The sequence below is a fragment of the Taurulus bubalis genome (genome assembly GCF_910589615.1).
Source record: "Taurulus bubalis genome assembly, chromosome: 13".
Classification (NCBI taxonomy): Eukaryota; Metazoa; Chordata; class Actinopteri; order Perciformes; family Cottidae; genus Taurulus; species Taurulus bubalis.
Genome location: NC_136601.1, coordinates 23,450,635 through 23,470,494, shown reverse-complemented (window position 1 = coordinate 23,470,494; position 19,860 = coordinate 23,450,635). Strand labels below are relative to the sequence as shown.

Genomic DNA, 19,860 nt, shown 5'->3' with positions numbered 1-19,860 from the left:
ATGATTTATTGGAACATGTGCAGTATTGACAAAAAGAAATGCAGCATGGCGTATTCTTTAACGAGTGTGAGGCTTCATTCGGGGTTAGAGGAGGGGTGGGTGTGGGGGGGAATAAATACCTGACCCAAACCTGTGGATCAAAATTGACAAGACTAGATTGATAGGTGCATTACTTCAATTATTCAAAAAATATCCTCCATAGTGACTTTAAAACAATTATGTTACTTATGTTACACCTGAACATGAATCACTAGGTTAACTTCAGTCCCCTTAAAGGAATACACCACTAATAATCTCTAGTAAGCGTCAAACACTCAACCTTTCAGTGGATGGCTCCTTTAAGGGTTGCCAGGTTTACCTACGGAGCCTGGGTGGTTCCTAACCCCACAGCATTCGCATAAGCAGACAGCAGACTGACCACCTGCCTCGTCTCCAGTGTGAGTCTGGCTTCAGTCAGCCAGTCCTCCACCACTCTCCTGGCCTCTCCTCTCAACTGGTTGACCAGTTTAGCTGCCAGCTCCAGATCCCCGTGCTCTAAGCAGAAGCTAGCATACGACAGGAGCTTGAATGGGTCTAAATCCTCGCCGCTCAGCTGGCCGGGCGGGGCTTCCTGTTTCGCCTCGAACAGCAGTGCCGCTTGAAGGTAGGACAGGAAATACTGGTACAAGGAGTTGTGAGTTTCGTCGACGAGGGCGACCCGGCGGGCCAGCGATCGAAGGGAGTTGAAGCGGGCGCGGAGCGAGGCCTCGCTGTACACGCCGCGCTGCAGGGATTCTTCTGGAAGGGCCGTCGCCAGAGCCAAGGCAAAGTCATTGTCGTGGCAGCTTTCGCGCACGACCTGAGCAGCGCCCTCCAGAGGCACGGTGGGGGAGTCGGCCTCGGCCGTCTTTAACGAGTAGTTGAGAGCCTCCACAGAGAGCCAGAGCTGGTGGGCTTTGCGAGCCTCCTCCTCTGCAACCACATGGCCTGCATTCAGAAGATGGGAAGAGTCATGAAGCGTCGAGATGTTGTACTAAGTCCACACCTTTAGACTATTTAAATACGTCATAAATAAACCACTGAGCTTTGATGTGCAAACATTCATGCATGTCCAGACTTGATGACATCACACATGTTTAGCACTCTAGTTTTCGGATTTGGGAGAGTTACTCACATTAATATATATATACCCATCTAAATACAGAATATCTCCTCAACCACAAAGGCTATTTGAATAATTTCAAAAGGTGTAATCTACGGATCACACTTGTGAGACCAGTTAAGAGGTTCATATAGCAGTATATGTGTTACTGTTTTTTGAATGATGATAGAACACAGGAAAGAAAAAGAAAACTTTGCTTGTTCGTGTGTGTGTGTCTCGCTCTCTTACTGTCTATGGCCTCCTCCATCCCCTTCAGTCTTGCATAGGCAGTGTTCATATCGAGAGTGAAGTTATCCAGCTGCTCCTGGCTCAGCTGACGGTAGCAGGTCTCCTGCTCCAGCATCTTACTGCCTAGGACCTGAACACAGCACAGCGTCAGACGGGCTGGAGGAGACCTGCACCAGGACACCAGTAGAGTGGACATGTGGATGCTACCGGCACCGAGCTAGTAGCATCCACATCTATTCACCGGTCCTGGCCACACAGAGTCCCCTGACAGAGTCTGCCTGCATTCTTGCTCTAATAACTTAATGAGGTATGTGAACAAAGAAGACCAGTAGATGAAGTACTGACGTCCAACAGACACATCATTTACTCGTGTGTGTGTGTGTGCACCAGCGGGTGGATTTAGTGTGTGTGAAGAGTGTGGCGTGGCTGCTGTGTGGACACCTGTTCAGCATCAGCTCTCAGCTCCTGCTCCTGGACTTTGAGGACATCTTGGACGTGGTCTGTGTGAGCAGCTGCCTGACGCCGGAGCTGAGTCCTCATCTCTGCCTCCATCACGTCCCTTACTTCGGATAGCTTGGCACACACACACACACACACACACACACACACGTCATTATTGATACAGTCTACTTGCATTGATAATAACAGTCATCTCCTGAAGACCAAGATCAGCCAACCCTCCTTACCTTCCTCTCCTGCTCCAGCCGGGTGTCCTCCTTGATGTGCTGCACGGCGGTGATCACAGCTTTCTCCAGGGCTTTCTGGTCCTCCAGCTTCTGCTGCTCCAGCGATGCATCAATGTGGATCTGCTCCCTGACTCTCTGCTCGGCCAGCTCTCGGTTGAGCTGGTCAATGCGACGGTGTGCGTGGGCGATCAAGGCGTTCAGGTCATCCGACGACAGTTTACCAGCTAACGCACAAAGACAACATGTTTTATCTGAAGAACTCCGCTTCAGGTGGTTCTCTTTGTGAAAGAGAGCACACACTATGAACCAGTATAGACAGGAGGTCTGTGTGTTGGGGTTATATAGGGGTTATGATTATGGATGGGATGCAGGAACTTTGGAGTTATATGTACATTTAACACTAAAAAACAGGTGACAGGAAATGAGCAGAGAGATGGAGGATGACATGTTACACGCTTCATTTTACAGAACAGGTCACATTCCATTTTACAGGATTTGTTCCTGTTCTGTAGCTGGAGGAACTTGTTGTGTGTGTGTGTGTGTGTGTGTGTGTGTGTGTGTGTGTGTGTGTGTGTGTGTGTGTGTGTGTGTGTGTGTGTGTGTGTGTGTGTGTGTGTGCGTGTGTGTGTGTGTGTTCTTACTGAGCCCCTTCCAGTTGGCCTGGATCTCTGGAGTAAGGCTGCTTACTTCCCTCTGGAACTGTAGTTTGGCTTTATTAACCAGTTCACTGTACTGGGAGACAATCTTAGATTCTGACTCTGCAGACTGGACCTACACACACACACACACACACACACACACACACACACACACACACACACACACACACACACACACAACACACACACACACACAACACACACAGTTAACCAGCGTTATGTACTGACAACCAATAAAAGAGAATGCATTGCATTCCAATCGTTATGGTTCTTAACTATTTATCCTTCATTTATCCAGTGAGATTTAAAATATATTTTCTAAGAGAGTACTGCAGCGAGGCCATGAATGAATAAATGAATGAAAATAAATAAATATATATATATATATATATATATATATATATATATATATATATATATATATATATACACATGACAAACACACAAATATTTCAAATATTTTCAAAGTAACCTCCAAATGTCTCAATCTTATTTGCAAAAATATACTGTCTGAACAACCAGAGTGAGTGTGTGTGAGTGTGTGTCTTGACATTCACAAATGCATTAAAGGGAAATATCTGTGGCCAATCAGATGGCACGTTCCCTTCCAGCTAATCACCTAAGCGTAGATTCAAAAGTCTCATTCAATGCGATGCAGAGATTTTAAAGAGAAAATATTGTCCTTACCTTAGTGACCACTTTGTCCAAGTCCACCACCATGTTATGGAGATTCTCCTCTGCTGCTAAAACCAGTGGGCGAACAGCAGAGACTTTCAGCCCTTTAGACTTGTCAATCTCTGACTTGAGACTGTCCAGAGCTTCACTGCAGGGGGAGATGGGGGAGGAGGACGGTTTAGACAAGTCATGTGTCATTACAGAGCCAAGACCACGTATCTGAAGAGGGAGAGGCTGGCCTAAAACTAGCATGATGAACTAGATGTGATGAGCAAGGAGCTCAGCAGGTGTGTGTTAGACGTCTTACTTGGCATTCAACAGAGCAGCTCCAGCATCATTCACAGCAGAGGTTCTATCAGCTAGAGCGGCTTCCAGATCTTTCCACTGGGCCGACTTCTCCTCAGGTGGGACCTGGATTTAATACCAACTGTAATCAGTCACCCCACTACACCAGATACGGATACAAAGAAGGACATGGATGGATGGATGGAGATCTTTAAAGTCCTGATGTAATAATGTTTAATCTTCATCTCTACCATCACGGCAAAAAGTTGATAATGATAACAATGGAAGTGAATCGTCCCGGCCCCGATACCTGTACCTGGAGTCTTTGGAGTCCTCGCCCCTGGCTATAACACTAAAACATACTATAAACATGTTATATACCTCTGCTTCCATAGCCTCCTTCAGTGTGTGTGTGTGCCGTGCGATAGCCTGCAGGGCTGCCTCCTGAGCGCCAATGGCCTGCAGTGTAGCTTTAGCCGAGCTAGCCAGGGAGTCATCAAGACTGGCTGATACAGCTGCAAACAGTCACACACAGACAGACAGGAACATGAGACAGAGTCTAGAGGAGAGCAGAGCTGAAAGACAGGTCAAAGTGCTTCTGAAAGCTAAAGAGGACATCGGCCAATAAAGGAATTGTAATGTTTCTGACAGGTTAATGACAGAAAGAAAAAGATAAATTATAAAGATGTGCAGATTGAAAATATGAAATGTGGTTTTCCATCACTTCTGTTGAAGTGGTACCACTACTTTATCTAAGTGCGCGTGTATGTGTCCAGCCTACATGCTACGGTGTCCTGTTCCTCCTGGTCTTGTTGAGCCAGTCTAGCTGCCACTTCCTCGACTGGCCTCTCTCTCAGTGGGGCCTCGGCGTCGGGGTCAACCACTGCCGTCACTGTAGGCTCCTGATGGTCGTGGCACTCTTTGCACTCCACTAGAGAAAACATGCACAGACACAATGTAACCGGTTGTTCAGCCAACAATGTGTTTGACTTGTGTTCACTGTGATATAGCTCTGCGCCTTTTAAAGAGTGGCATTTTTGGTTTTACAGCTACACGGTCTACATTCAAACACTCATCTGGAAGTAATATCTAAAGCCCAAAAGTCACAGTCCAACACGATACCACAAAGTCAGTGTCAATCCATCGTCAGCTGAAGATATAAACTATCTAAGTATTGATGATGGGATTACCAGCTAACGTTTATCTACACATTGATCTAAATGTCCAAAGGTTGAACTTGTGCTTTTACTTCAAAGCTAGAGTTGGCAATGTTCTTCAAAACCATTGCTTGTTATATTTGTTGAAGTAGACTACATGAGTCTTGAGTCATGAGAAGGAGTCTTAAAACCAGGAAACAAGTTGGCTTTAATGCACTCAGAGCTTCAAAGTCAATGTGTTGTATTAATGGCTTTAGTGAGATGGCTGAAAAGGTCTGTGGTTAACACAGCTGAAGAGATGTTAACACATTGTTCTGTGATATAGTTCTTCAGGAAGTACTACTCTTGTGAATTTAGAAGTTTTTACAAGACCAAACGAGAGAAAAGGTGGGAGCTAAACGCCATCACAGCCTCATGGTGTATACCAACACGTCCGTAGCCTAGCATTAGCTTTTTACTTCCATCCAACCTGTCCACTCATTTCATTTGGGCTGGATGGACTACCTGAAGAGAAGAGCCGTCAGTGGCCCAACCGCAATGTCCCCCCTAGAGTACCCTGAACCCTAAAGGAGTGCAAAGGTCTGGTCTTCTGTTGGAGACTTTCTAAAAATCTGGTGTGCTCTTTCTAGTTTTTCAACATTACCAACCTAGCGTTCAGACATCACATGTACAGCTGGACGGCGTTACCTTTGACTGCTGCTGCCTCTGTGTCACATGGAGCAGGGACTGTAGAGATCTCACTGAGGGCTGAGATGATATGAGTAGCTTCTGCTGAAGCCTCTGGATGGGACACGAACACAGAGGTTACAGAGAGTCATGTACGTCATACAACAGTTTGGAATTACTAAATTGTATTCAAGAGAGAACAGGGGGGCAATAGACAGACGGGAATAAAAACACCTGCAAAGGTTTAAATGTTGGTAAATGTAAAAATAAAACTAGATCAATGCTCTGCACCACAGCGTCACTTGGTATGGTAGTATTTATCAGTTAGTTGTCGGTTGCATTACAGCGTGTCCTACAGGCTGTAAAGGACGTAGTCTATGCTACAAGGCTACAAACTACATTCTAAGGCTGCAGAAGTCGGATAGGACTGCACTCAGGATTCTTGTCATCACCCACTCTTCCTATTTAAGAAGTAAAGCGTCCTCTCTGGATCAGCACATCCAGGCTACTCTACCAGAGCTTGAGCTAGATTGATTTTGAAATGCGTTGAAATATTTCATTTAGGTTTTTATTCATTTGGGGAAGCAGTTGTGTGTGCTGCCTTAACGGTTTCAGCTGTAAAGTCTCGAGAAAGGCAGGAGCCGAGCACTACAGGAGAGCTAGAGGAGGACGAGGAGCGCTTACCCTCAGAGACCTCTGTGGGCGCAGACAAACAACACAGAGCACACGAACACGTTGTTGGCTTTTTAACTAGATTCAAATTAAATCACTTTCACAACAATACGTTATAGCTCAGTCTTTCGCCCTCTTCTTACATGGTGGTGTTGTTTTGTGCTGTAAAAGGAAATCTACCTGGAGCCCCGAACTCCTCCAGAGTATGAAGAGTGATTTGGTTCGGACTCGTGCTTTATGTACAGACGTACCCGCTATGCTCTGTGCAGACTGTGACGGGACGGGACTCGTCTCTTTGGCTGGAGACTCTGCCTCCTTCCCCTTCTTCTCTTTGGGCGCCTTCACCGGTTTCTCTATCATAGAGGGAGGCTGGGCCATCTCCGCCTACAGCAGCAGCATAGGCAGACATTTTAAATGAGGCCTGCGGGTCTCAACAGGTTTTTGTACAGAACCACACATCACAATCGGGGCCCGGTCATAGAACGCAGGTGTAACAAAGCCTGAGCCTGAGCTCTGAGTTGTAAAGGCCGGAGATGGAAAACCCGGTTTCAGTTCCAAGAGGCTGATCAGAGTTTGTTTAATCACTTTGAGTTTGGCTCGCGCGTGAATGAAAAATGGAGCTCCGATACCATGATTCACCATGGCAACAGGTAAACAACAGGCAGGCCTCCATTTTAATCCAGTGGAAGTAGAGATGTAAGATATAGATCAACTGTGCACATTTATTCTAAAATAAAAAGAGTGAGTCAGAGCGGGGAAAGACTCAGTAACACAATTCAGTTTTATTCTGTACTGTCGATTAACTAAGATATTTATTCTGCTTTAACAAAACACAGGGGCCAGCAACGGAAGATGAAAAATCTAAAGAGCAATACTCTGACCCAGTAAAAAGGGTTTGGGTGATTAAAGGGTAGAAATACAGTGGTAACTCAACAGCATTTAGTGGCTTTATTTTAGGAACTTCAACAGATTAACTGAAGTTAAACCCCTTTAACACGTCCACTATACGCAGCCTTTTTAAATAACTCACTTTCAACCTGCGTTCTGCAGCTGCCCCACAACCCTGCTAAGAAATATTAACATATAACCTCCAATATTATACGAATTATGTTCATCAGTGACAGTTAACTATGTATTTAAAAAAAAATAATAATCCACTGACAAAAAGAAAGGTTGTATTTTGAGCCAAGAAGACTTGACTTAATATTTGACAGTGAGGGAAATCCCAGAGTTTCCTTCATCTCAGGCTTCACTGAACCTGCGTTCTGAAACAGGGACCAGTTCTGTGCCAAGTCATATCCAGTAGCACATAGAACAGCTGAAGCCTTCGAAATTTGCCCACCGTATTTCTCACAAGCAACCCTCATTTACAATGACAACAAGCCAATTAAAAAGACAAGGACAAGAACTAAACAGTAACAAGGATATATACAAGCAGAGGCAATATTACAGAACGTATGTATCACATTATAAATATGGGAAAAGCCAATAAAACATTTTCAATTAGGTCAAATACATACATTTGGATATTTAAGAACCAGGGTTTTGGAATTAGGACAGGAGATTTGACCGATTGATTAACATGTAAAATGAAACCCAGTTATGTTAAACTATTACAAGAAGAAGCCTGGAGATTGAAGATCCAATGTAGAAAGTATCCATAAGGTGAAAGGATTTTAAGGAGGTGCTGTATTTTTAGAACTAGCTGGTGGAACGTGAAGCAGGAGACCGTCAGTAGAGCGTGAACCCATCTGAGCAACAGCAATTCTGAGAGATAATATTTTAGAGTAGTTGGGATTACAGAAACACCCACTAGCAGCTGTACAGTCGTGTTACAGAGAGACTCTCGTCTAGTAAACAATCTTTGTTTGAGTGAGACAACTGCTGCAGAGAGCACACAAACCCGATAACAGAAACGGTTCATTCTGCCCCGTCACCAGGTTACTCACAGAATGAACTTTAAGCAGTGACAGCTGAGATGACGTTTATCATTTGAACCGGGCCGTGCCTGCTCAAAATGAGAAGCCGCTACCTGAAGGTTTTTTAAACTGAGCTTTGGAGGAGATCAAATGGATTGGTTACAGTAGAGAGTGAATTCTGCCAACCTGTGTTTTAAAACAGAGTCATTTACGGGTGCATCAGATAATTATTTATATTCACGAACAAACTCACTCCCGTGATCTGCTTTATTCTAGCGGATACTGATCCATCAAACTGTGGTACTGCTCTCAATGCCTTGGCCCTGCTCCGCACATCTAGTCCGAATTAAATGGATGTATATATCTTCCAGCTGTGTCGGAGTGGATTGATTTATCTTTCACACCCTGTTCATTTCTCCAAACAGTCTGATCTAATGAACCAGAGAATCCAGCTATCGTGCCTCGTGAATTCATCCTCACCTGTTTCTTGAAGCCACCTTGAGAAGCGGGTCCCAGAGCCAGACCCAGGAGCCAGTCTGAGTATGGAACATTGTTCTCCACGGCGGCTCTGAACTTGTGGTCCCATTTTGAGTAGAGTATTGCACCTCCAACGCCCCCGCCTACTGTCACCAGGCCAGCAGCCACCACTTTAGCAGCGCCACTGTGGTGGAAGAAGACCGCAGAGGAGAAATGAAGCGGAGTCATCATCATTTCTTGTTCACATCAATAAGACTAATTTAAGGCCCAATTCCAAACCGGCACCGCACCCTCTCCCTTCCGTAGGCGTACTATTACACTATTAGTGCCACCCCAGCAGTGAGTCTACAACCAGGCTGTCCCTACTAGGGATGCGTATCGTTTGGGTTTTTACGATACCGGTGCTAAAACGATAAAAAAAGAAAGAAAAATGATGATTGAAGGCTTTTTTTATTGCCAAGGCAATTTCTTTTCTTCAAATGGAACAATATATTAACTGTTTAAAGTATACTATAGATATAAATAAATACAAAACACTTGACTTCAAACTACAGTTTAAAACTTTTTAACTTCAAACTATGAACAATATATATGAAAAAAAGCATCAGGTGGCCTGATAGGGACCGTGTGCAACAGAACTCCACTCAGGTGCCATATTGGCACCGGTTTTCGGTACCCAACCCTAGTCCCTCCTGCCCACGAGGTGTTTGGTGTTCTTCATGGAACTAAACTCATGGTTCTGTGCTACTACTCGTACAGAAATGTACTCAAACTAATCTAGACATTGTAGATTTGGTTAATTTTATTGTGTAAATTTATATACAACCTATTATTTTTACCCCCATCAGCAGCTATAGCCTCATAATTAGATTTATAACTGTAAAATACTGCCAGTACAATGATTCCACTCTTACATTATCACTGTGTTTATTTAAACTAACTCTTGTTTACTTATTTGTTACAATTTTATAATATCTTTGCCTTTTTACACAGCATTATCATTTCTGTTATAATAGTAGTGTACATCATTTACATATTTCTATCATCATGTTTTGTCATATTGCAGTAAAATGCACATATTTTTACCAACTTATTTCTCTGTGATATATGTATCTATTCTAAAATAGGAGCAACTGTAATGTAACCCAATGTCATATTAATTAACTATTTCTGATTATGATATTTATTTTTAGTGTCCTTGCGGGGAGGTTCGTCCCAAAGCTTGCTGCTGTATTTATGACCTACACCCCAAATAAGCTGCTTCACCCGCTGGAGGCGGGAGCGTGCACGGCTGAGACTGGAATTGGCCCAAAATGTTTCACAAATCATCAGTGTGTGTGTGTGTGTGTGTGTGTGTGTGTGTGTGTGTGTGTGTGTGTGTGTGTGTGTTACCTGCTCTCTCCTGCTGTGTAGTGCCGGCATTGTTGCAGATTGGTTAGAGGGGTTCTCCTGCAGTTCTTCTAAAGAGAAAGCAGGACAGGTGGACAGACAGTGAGTACATACACATATCTACTATTATGAACCAGTTTGGTGACATACATTTGACATTTGATTTTGTTTGCCTGCTTTGGTGGCTGTAAAGAGAAATTTCTGTCCTAATTCCATTTTACAGAGACAGAAGAGAAGGGACAGTCAACAGAACAGAGACACAAACAGCTGTTTCTGTCGTCTTTAATCAGTTCACACTCTGATAAGTTATAAGGCGAGTAATACATGTATACTCTCATTTTGAAACGGTAGCCTTGTGTTGTTTTATACAGCCTTATCTGATAGTCCAGCAAATTTGGACAGTGCAACCTCATCTGGTGATTTATTATTCACACACACCTAAACTAAAAACAACTGTACAATTACTTCTGAAAAGCCAAAGACAAGTTTCCACTGAGGTGGACAATAAAGTCACTATAATCCATAAATGTAGTTTAATCACCTCCCAGAAGTGGAATAAAGTGAGCGCGCCCCTCTCGGTGGGCGGGGCTAAGGCTGATGGATGTTCACTCAGGAGGATGGGAAACGGTGGTGGACACACCTGTCTTCATGTTTTTAGCTAGTCGTACCAGACTCAATCCGCTTTTATGATCGTTTAAAGATTGCAATCAGCATCTAAATAGGTATATTTTAAAATGTTAGCATTGACGTTAGTTGTAAGAAGACATGCCGTTTTGTCTTTTACATAACAATGTAAATAATAATTACATCTTAAATGAAGAGACACTGCGCACGAGCCCGAGACTGTGCACAGTCTCTTGTGCCTCAGCCTCCCGCTCAGTCAAACTCAGCTAGCGTTAGCTCAACTCGTTAGCTTACTTGGGGTTGAAATGTCATTAGCCATATGTCACTGGGAGCTAACCAGCTAGCACCGACATGAAGCAGTCAGCAGCTCTTTCTGGTGACGACGACTAAAGAGCCGCGCTCATGCTGAGACGCTAACGTTACATAACATGTGGACGGTAACAAGCAAATCCACTCCGGCACCTTGGGCAGCCTGTGGGTCACTGGGTGGCTAATGCCAACATGGAGGCTCGCGGTAGTAAAGGACACTCCAGATGCGGAGGCGCGAGGCTTACCCGGGCTGTGGCATTAGCTCCTCTCAGACAAGCCCGCAGCATGGTCCACAGTCACCTTATCCTTTAATGCGTTTCAATTGAACCTGCACAGAAGCAGTACTGTTTTCTCCTCTCGTCCTTCTTTTCGTTTTCTTCTGTCACTCCCTTCTTCTTTATAGTCTACGTAGTCTAACCGCTCGTGCGCGCTCTACCGCCCCCCTCAGTCAAAAGGAGACACCACAGGCAAGTGGTCACTGAACATTTTAAAATCCAACAGGAGTAATAGAATAACTGTTGTTGTGGTACTCTTGCAGCAAAATCCGCAGGGCTGCTTATGATCAACCTGATAAGTAGAAAACCACAGTAAAGCAGTGATCACAGACTCAACTCAGCAGCTGCTCTGGTTCCAAACTAACATTTAAACTTTGAGTATAATTGAGTAACAGCCCTTCAAAGTTCTGCTCATAAAAGACTGAGACATTTACATTTTTTGTATTTATTTATTATTTGAAAGTCTTCACCAAGAAGGAAACAGCAATAAACAGCAACATTTGCATTTAAAAAAAAAACAACCAATATAAAAACAAATCACAGCCCAATAGAACTAAAGTAATGCTTCTCTGTATTTAAAATTGTACATACTTAGGGGGGGGGGAACAATCGTGTCAGTATGAGTTATTAAAAAGGAAAGTACTTTGCCCATCTCCTTTAAACAGATGATGAACCCTTTGAGTCACTTCCTACGTATTCTTGCATTGCATTTAGCAAGTTTAAGCAGAATGTGATTTAACATTTGTACATAATGGACATCAACAGAGCTGGATGTCGGCTCCACCAGGCCACAGATCAGTGCTACAAGTCTTTTAGTGAACATCAAATCCTAAAGAATTTTAACTGACCACCGCTTGATTCAACATGCAACTGTAAAATCTTGCCAAAAAAAGAAGACTCCCTGAGCAGAATAGTAGTCTGTAAAAGGTCCCAGTTTATGGATTAAGAAGCACTAGTATGAATGGAGACAGAACACAAAATGTATGTTACAGTGTTGAACCAATAACTACAAACAGAAACAGACACAGCGTTGTGATGCTGTGCAGATGCAGCATTGCTTGAAGCAGATCCAGTACATGGAGTCACTCAGGGTAACATGGTGGGCTGTGGGAAGTGAGAGAGTTGGGGAGGGGGGGACCATTTGAGAAGTTTGTGGACGTGTTGTATTCTCTTTTTTATGATGAGCTCATCTCAGGCTCCACTGTACTTTCGGTCTTCTGTACTTTAACTGGAGTTCCCAAACAGTCTTCACCCTGAGCAAGAGAGCAAACACAAGCACGGTCAATCGAAAAGCAGCTTCACAAAGAGGATCTCAACTTCAGCTTTTATAGTCATACAAATACTGCATTTAATGTCCCACACCACAGGTACTACAATCGATAAGAGAGACAATAGATGACAAAAACAGCACAGTGAAGTTAGCCTTTTCTATGTCAAGCTGTAAGAATACCACAACAACAGTTCCCATTCCCATAAACATTGCTTCTAATTTCTACATTCAAACTCACATCCAGAGAAAGGCTGTGTGTGGTTGGGGCAGTCTGGGAGTCTGGCAAGTTTGGGAAGTCCAGCTCAATATCCATTACGTCACCAAGACCCAGCTCCTCACTGGAAGGAAGGACAGAAACAGACCACACATGAACACGACCTTCATGATACAGAATGTGTACAGGGTGCAGTCCTTATGGGTCTCAGGTGACTTGTGTCTTTGTTGCCAAATATCTTCTTACATGTTGTCCAGGACATTGTCTTGGCCGTCCTCTGCTGGGGGGTCCCAGGTGTGCAGTTTGACCTTCCACAGCTTGATCTGCTGGTCCCAGGAGCGACGGCTGTACTTCCTGAACTTATTGGGAGTCTTTGGGTGAACACCCGACTGACGCATGTGTCTGGAAAGAAAGAAAAAAAAGTTAAGATCGGATGTGTTGCAGAGTAGGTTTGCATGTGCAAGAAATTTGTCTCTGATTTGGTCCATGACGATAAGTGGAAAAGTCCAGGTTTCCTTTCTTTCCTATGAATGGCTACAGATAGTTGCAGTGCTGTTTCAATTGAGGGTGTGTGTGTGTGTGTGTGTGTGTGTGTGTGTGTGTGGACCTACTTTGGAACTTCTTTGATGTATCGATCATAGGCTAGTGTGTTCTTGCCATAGTTGATCTGTTTCTGTCGCCTTAGCAACACAGCCTCATCAGTCTCCATGTTGTCTCCCTCTTTTGAGTCACAGCTGCAAAAGACAAACAAACAGGTGTCTTCACACACACAGATTCAAACAATAAAAGGCCCAACAGGCCTATTGCTATTTATTAGGTCTGGATCCGCTCTTTCGATTAACCTATCCACTGTTCAGAATAAACACATTAATAATCTGAGTTTCCTGGTCAGAAAGAGACAATATGAGACAGAAGATTACCCACCTCCCAGAAGAGCCAGAAGAGGTCTTCCTCTCCCTCTGGGTGACCTCTGCACCCAGTATCCTCCTCCTGTAACTGAACAGAGGGTGCACACAGTCAGTGAGGACTAGCACTCATAAAAAGTATGCTTTAAACCACTGAAATAGAAGCATTGTTTGGTTACCGCTGCATGTCTCTGTGTACACCCTTCCTCATCTCCTCATCATCCTCCACCTGGCTGCCCCAGTCAGCCTGTCGACTACAGCGAGAAACCGGGCCTGTGCTCTCTGGAGTGGTGAAACTAGGGAGGAAACACACAGGTTAGAGACCAGCACCGTACTAGCAGCCAGACGAGCACGGCTTCATTTAGTTTGACAGTGTTGCAAATACACACATACACTTTCCATAATTGCAAAGTATACACTAGAACGATATACTCACAAGTACAAGTACATTTCCATCTGAGACCAAGTAATAATGCAATAAAGGTCAGAAAGTGATAATATGAGCCAGTTGGGATTATGACTTAATTTAGCTAATCTAATTCATACCTTGCTGAACCAACTCTTCCACACTGTATACCTTTATATATCCAGATGTGCACGTGTCCATACTCTGCACTGCTTCTGGTGCTTGTGATTAGACCCTGAAGAGCCCTGCCTGTCTCAGTACCTCCACACTGACACTCGCGTTAAATCCCAACATGTGTGGTGAACTCTTACCTCTCAGGTCTCTTATCAGAGTGCCTGGAGCTGCCGTCCGTGTGCCGGTCCTTCTCCCCGCCGTCCACCGCTCGCTCGGCCCGCAGGCTTCCGTCGATGCCCCGTTTCCTGCAGTTGGACCACCGCGAAGGGCCATAGCTCCTACACGGGGAAGACAAGATTAAACACATACATGTTAATTTGAATAGCTCTTCGTTACACACACACACACACACACACACACTTTGATCAATGGATTTCCATGACTTTAAACCAAATTTCCATGACCAAACATTTTGTGAAATCTCAGTGTATACATGAAAAAGTGAGAAAATGTAGTATTTAAACTAACAATGATAATTCATTCATACAGTATACCTTAAATGACACCAATTATTTTGTTTTTAGCATCGTTCTTTTAAAAGCATTTTAATTACACACACACACACACGCGCGCACACACACACACACACACACACACACACACACAGCTAACGCTACAGGAGCTATGCTGATGTCTCCCAGTCACAACAAAGATGGCAGCCCGGCTAACGTCACCGCGATCAGAACAAGTCGCGAGTTGGGAAACGGGTTCAATTATTTACTATCTTTGTCCCAAAGATCGCCGTCGTCATCGACAAAATGTGAAAGTCAGAGCAGCGGTGACGTTCACGTCACGTGTTTTAAAGGAACTTGTATTTCTCGAGGAGCCGGTGGTAGCGCGCGGAGAGAGGCTCCAACTTTGGGCTCACGTCAGATGCAGCGCGAGCTAAAGCAGCTTTCCTTTGACTAATACAGTTGAACTAACTACTCAGTGAGTTTAGAGGTCTGTCCCGCCATCTGCTTGGCTTCCTATTTCCGATTGTTCACTCATCCATTATCTAGCTGACCCCGTTTAGTGTCTGAGGGGGCTGCGGCCTATCTCTCCTCTGGACTGACCACCATCAGTCAGTCCGGTTATTTCCTGAGTGATTCAGGGTTACCGCGCATTAAGTCCAACGACTATACTGTTAAATGGGCCTCTTGTTCCAGATATCTACACCAACAGACCCGATCAGTTCCTTCTCCTCTCGTCGGCCATACCGCCCAATGCTTTCTCTCCCTCTCTTAGTCAACAGCTGCAGCGCGAGCGCCAAGGTGCTATTGTTGTGACGTTACCAAAAGTTACGAACGCGATTAAAAAAGCAGAAACTTGCTGACTTTACTTCAAGGCGAACTCACAAACGTTGTGACGACACGAAGGTAAAGCTAGCACACAAGCTAGCGAAGAGAGCCGGTCTCCATTGGGACGTGAACAGACGGATCAAGTTGACGTTAAACAAAGCACGGAGGCCATTCATACAATAAAGTCAGCAGTAAACGCGTTAGGTCAAGTTAGCTAGCTAGGAACGCATCTTAAGTTACTAACAAGGATTCTAGCTCACGTTAACTTCACAGTGCCTTCAATTAAGTGAACAAAGACACAATGGAAGCTCGTAATAACGACATTTTAAGTTTGTACACAAACAATTAAAAACGTAACGTTACCTATTTTCTATTTCGCTGTTGTTAGCATCCCGCCGTCTGCCTCTAGTCCAGTCAGACATGTTCTCCTTCTTCTTTTGAGTATCTTTAGCGGTGAAGTGTCTCCCTTGTCCGCGGAGAGGCTCTGCAGCTCGCAATGTGCAGATACGCGCCAACACCGAAAGACGCGCGGTCCCAAACAAGCCATCAAGTCACATGACCGGAAAGGGCGGTTTTACATGTACATTTTACAGCAGCACTGGTGGACGCAACAGGCGGTGACAGCAGGGGCAGTCTCCTCCTCTTCTTCTTCTTCTTCTTCTTCTTCTTCTTCTTCTTCTTGACATTTACGGCGGTTGGCATCCATATATTTGGTGCATTACCGCCCCCTTCTGCCCCGGAGTATGGATCAGACAGTATAGCTCTCTTTACCCCAGAAACAAAACCGGGCAGTAGCAGCAGTTACATCTGCTTCTTCTTTTTTTTTTTAATGGCGAGTGGCAACTAGCTTTAAAAAGTGTAATACCGCCACCCACTATGCTGGAGTGCGGACCAGAGGTCCTGATTTCCAACAGGACTGGGAGCGAGGAAAACACAAACAAAAAACATAATTCTCTTCATGAACACTTTTTATTTAAAAAACTCAAGGCTTCAAGTTTTATTTCCTCAATGCTAAATACATTTTGAAGTTTCAATCCCACACCCAAATACTTTACTTCCTTTTTTTTAAGCCTTTCTCTAGAACTTCTGCAGGTAACATGTTGAACCATGTCTTCTTCTAATCCACATTCATAGTCTTGTTGGAAGTTTTCCCTTGAAGTGAAGTTTTATTCAAACCTGTGTCCTCAGTCTTGACATGATTGTTTGTTCTATGGAGTTTTTCCTTCCATGTTTCCTTCATCCCATGCTTCCGCCAGGAAATTAATGCTTTATCTTCAGCTTTACTGAAACCTAGCTCCATAGTTCTATTGTGTTTCCTGTTCCTGTTTCCTGAGTCCGCCATCATTACCCACAATGCCCCAATGAACCACATATACCTGTCTACTGTCTCTAGTGGACCCAGAAGCACTCACACCAAACCATGTATTCTGTTCACTGAGTGTGTCCTCATGTCTCTTGCACAACCTGTATCTGCAACCACATTCAGTCCAGTCTCTCTCATGTGCTATCTGGCTGTACGATGCACACCTGAGACTCATCAGTCTTCTTCAGATCCAACAGAGAGCCTTTTGTGGTGCATATTTTCATATAGGTATTTCCACCAGGAAGGTCATGATATCAGTCGCGTGTGTGCTTCCATGAATGAGTCTTGTTGGAAGTTCTATGCACCTTCTGCTGCAGCAAACTGCATAATATTTCGGGTGGCCAGTTAAGGGTGCATGCTCAAGGACCTCTTGTGGTTGTGATGACTCACTTTACTCTAATCCTTTCTCTGTATGGACTTTCTCAATTACAGAACCTGGGTGTCCACCTAATTGTTTGACTTTTGGGAGAGATGCCCGCTGTCAATCACCCTTCATTATGTCTTTTTTAGGGCGCTCCCACAATGCAAAGCACAAAACCTTTTTGGTCTTTTTTGCCTTCCCTTTAGCCTGAGGTGCACCCTGCCGTCAATATGCTTCCTTATTAATAAACTTGTACCATTTTGTTTGCAGAGCAGCTCAGTCATAAAGCCCAGAGTTGAATAACTCTAAATCCAGTTCAGTTTAGAGTTGATCACCAACACTCCTCAACAATCTGCCCGACTCTTATCTGTTACCACCATGAATCTTATGTCGACCTTTTAAATCCCAGTTCACCATATACACTTGAAAAATAACTAACATTTCATCAGGAAGTAATGATGATAATATTCTGTAGTTTATTCAGGAATACAAAAATATGTTTTCAGACAAGGGGTAAAACAAATATTATTATATAATAAATAGAAATATTTCCGAGACTAATAAATACATTCACTTTAAATATTTTCAAAGTAACCTACAAATATCTCAAAATCTTATTTGCAAAAATATACTGCCTGAACAACCAGAATAAAACAGTTTGGTGTGTGTGTGTGCGTGCGCGTGTGTGTGCACGTGTGCGTGTTATCTCTGCAGCGTCTGTGTGTTCAGGGTTCAGACTTAGAGAGGCACTGCAGACCCGGCAGCCTCCAGCGACGAGCGCTGCTTTGGATCCTCAGGTCCAACCATTCCCGCTGAGCAACACCCAGAGCTAGACTGGGAGCACAAAGTAGAGACAGTACAGTTCTTACTATTGAATCTCATCACAAAAGCACAGGTGGTTATGTCTTTTCTAATAACACAGAACCGTGAGTACTTGTAGGGGTCAGCATTTCACCTCTACTACTGGTTCCATGCAATCTGAAACAAGCCAGCCAGGTCATAATAACTCATCTCAGCGTGCTGCGGCTCCGAGGTACGAACACAGCAGAACCGGGAGTCCCAGTGGAGCACTAGGTCACGGCGGCAACTGGAAGTTTGCTGATCATGCGGGGAGTCGGGGCAGAACCGGCATTTGCTGCTCTCTGCCATCCGTCAGCCAGAGCTGCCAGGCATTCTAGTTCTGGCAATGAAGCTTCCCGGCGGCAGAGAATACACAGCGAGGGCGTGAGTCTCTCTCTTGTATGCCACTTTGGATTCAATCCAATAATCCAACATGAACCATGGAGGAACTATTATATTTGTTATTATTTGTTATATATAAATCCACGGGTCAGCTTAGTCTTCGTCCTCTGATGTTGGCAGACTGTGACTTACTATGGCCTCTCTAGGTACAAGTGATATTACAGACAGGACAGGACGGAGTAGGGCTAAGTGGTTAGCTGGTTAGCATGCTCATTTCAGTAACACTGAATCTATGATTGTTTTAAAGTAACTTTCTAACCAGTTACACATCGCAGCTTTTAAATGGTACCTATTCCAAACCAAAACACTGAGGAATCACAGCAGTCAAGATATACCTTGAAACAAGGTAGGGCTCTCCAGGGCTGAAGGGGTTCAGTGGAGGGACGTCAGCCGTCACAACTGAGGGATCTGACTGAGTCAGGTCCTCAGCCTCCATACACCTCAGGTTGGTTATGCTGCTCCCCACTGCTGCATCAAGGCTGTCTCTGCTGCTGTTGGCTGGACCTGAAGAGTCGCACACAGAGGTTACTGCCACTGACTCTACTCTCTTTTATCAAGCCAATGATCTACTGCATCCATCAAAGTTGTCTGTCACCAAAATGGGTTTCTGTTCAAATCTAATACTGATGAACCATCTTGAAATGTGCTGCTCATACCGTTTAATGCCATACACTTAATTCAAAGACACACACACACACACACACACACACACACACACACATATATATATATATATATATGTATATGTATATGTATATATACATGTGTGTATATATATATATATATATGTGTGAATGAATGAATATATATATATATATGCGCTCAAAGGAGCAGCTGTAAACAACGGTGGACAATCACATTTAATTTTCTTCACAATAAAGTCCGCCTTAATTTTGCTGACTACTCTTCCTTCCTTCAGTAATAGTAGACTTGTTTTTAGAAAAAAAATAACCGCTACCAAAGCTCTGATACTTTGGTAATAAAAACATTTAGATTCATCTTATTATTTCTTCATCATAAAAGTTCATTTCTAAGAGAGCATTCAGGGAGCACTGGAGCGCTCCTCTGACACCGAGCGCTGCACAGTAAATAGTACGTCTAATAGTGATAATGCAAATGTGTTGTCACCAGAACTGCTCTGTGCTTTGTTTACAGAGCCGTATAGTGCTCTTTTAAAGAGACACAATAATGTAATTTTTGCATTTTGCATCTGTTATTGCAATATTGTTTTGATTGACAGCCCTTAAAGAAAATGTCAGAACTTTTCCCAGCATTGCATTTTGTCATTTAATGTACGTGTGCAAAAAAGTGTGACTGGGTTGGAAAAAAATACAGATTCTTTGTGGCTAGACCTCACTAAATAATGAATAATACTATCGCATTCCTTCTTCCTCTTCACATACTTCAGAGGAGAAGTGACGGAAACAAACAAGGAAAAGTAGCTTTGCTGAAGGTCATAAAGGACTAGTCAGTAACAAATCAA

General features: G+C 43.8%; 2 protein-coding genes across 4 annotated transcripts; both read right to left on the bottom strand.

Annotated features, from left to right (window-relative positions):
- Nucleotides 1–15: 15 nt before the first annotated feature.
- immt (inner membrane protein, mitochondrial (mitofilin)) lies at nucleotides 16–11,271 on the bottom strand. 2 transcript variants are annotated; one of them, XM_079228556.1, is made up of 14 exons: nucleotides 11,133–11,271; nucleotides 9,958–10,025; nucleotides 8,569–8,749; nucleotides 6,421–6,553; nucleotides 5,519–5,611; nucleotides 4,456–4,605; nucleotides 4,056–4,189; nucleotides 3,697–3,800; nucleotides 3,402–3,537; nucleotides 2,697–2,826; nucleotides 2,056–2,279; nucleotides 1,811–1,942; nucleotides 1,370–1,499; nucleotides 16–966 (listed from the first exon to the last, which is right to left on the bottom strand). In XM_079228556.1, the coding sequence occupies exons 1-14, from the start codon at nucleotides 11,172–11,174 to the stop codon at nucleotides 359–361; spliced, it is 2,265 nt and encodes a 754-aa protein (XP_079084682.1). In that variant the 5' UTR covers nucleotides 11,175–11,271; the 3' UTR covers nucleotides 16–358. The 2 variants fall into 2 exon arrangements, with proteins under 2 accessions (XP_079084682.1, XP_079084683.1); XM_079228557.1 differs by having other exon boundaries at nucleotides 9,958–10,022.
- Nucleotides 11,272–11,710: 439 nt separating this feature from the next.
- On the bottom strand, nucleotides 11,711–15,868 carry LOC306745831 (histone RNA hairpin-binding protein-like). 2 transcript variants are annotated; one of them, XM_079228680.1, is made up of 8 exons: nucleotides 15,775–15,868; nucleotides 14,269–14,409; nucleotides 13,731–13,847; nucleotides 13,571–13,642; nucleotides 13,258–13,380; nucleotides 12,893–13,048; nucleotides 12,671–12,770; nucleotides 11,711–12,415 (listed from the first exon to the last, which is right to left on the bottom strand). In XM_079228680.1, the coding sequence occupies exons 1-8, from the start codon at nucleotides 15,831–15,833 to the stop codon at nucleotides 12,338–12,340; spliced, it is 846 nt and encodes a 281-aa protein (XP_079084806.1). In that variant the 5' UTR covers nucleotides 15,834–15,868; the 3' UTR covers nucleotides 11,711–12,337. The 2 variants fall into 2 exon arrangements, with proteins under 2 accessions (XP_079084806.1, XP_079084807.1); XM_079228681.1 differs by having other exon boundaries at nucleotides 13,571–13,636.
- Between the last annotated feature and the right edge of the window lie 3,992 nt (nucleotides 15,869–19,860).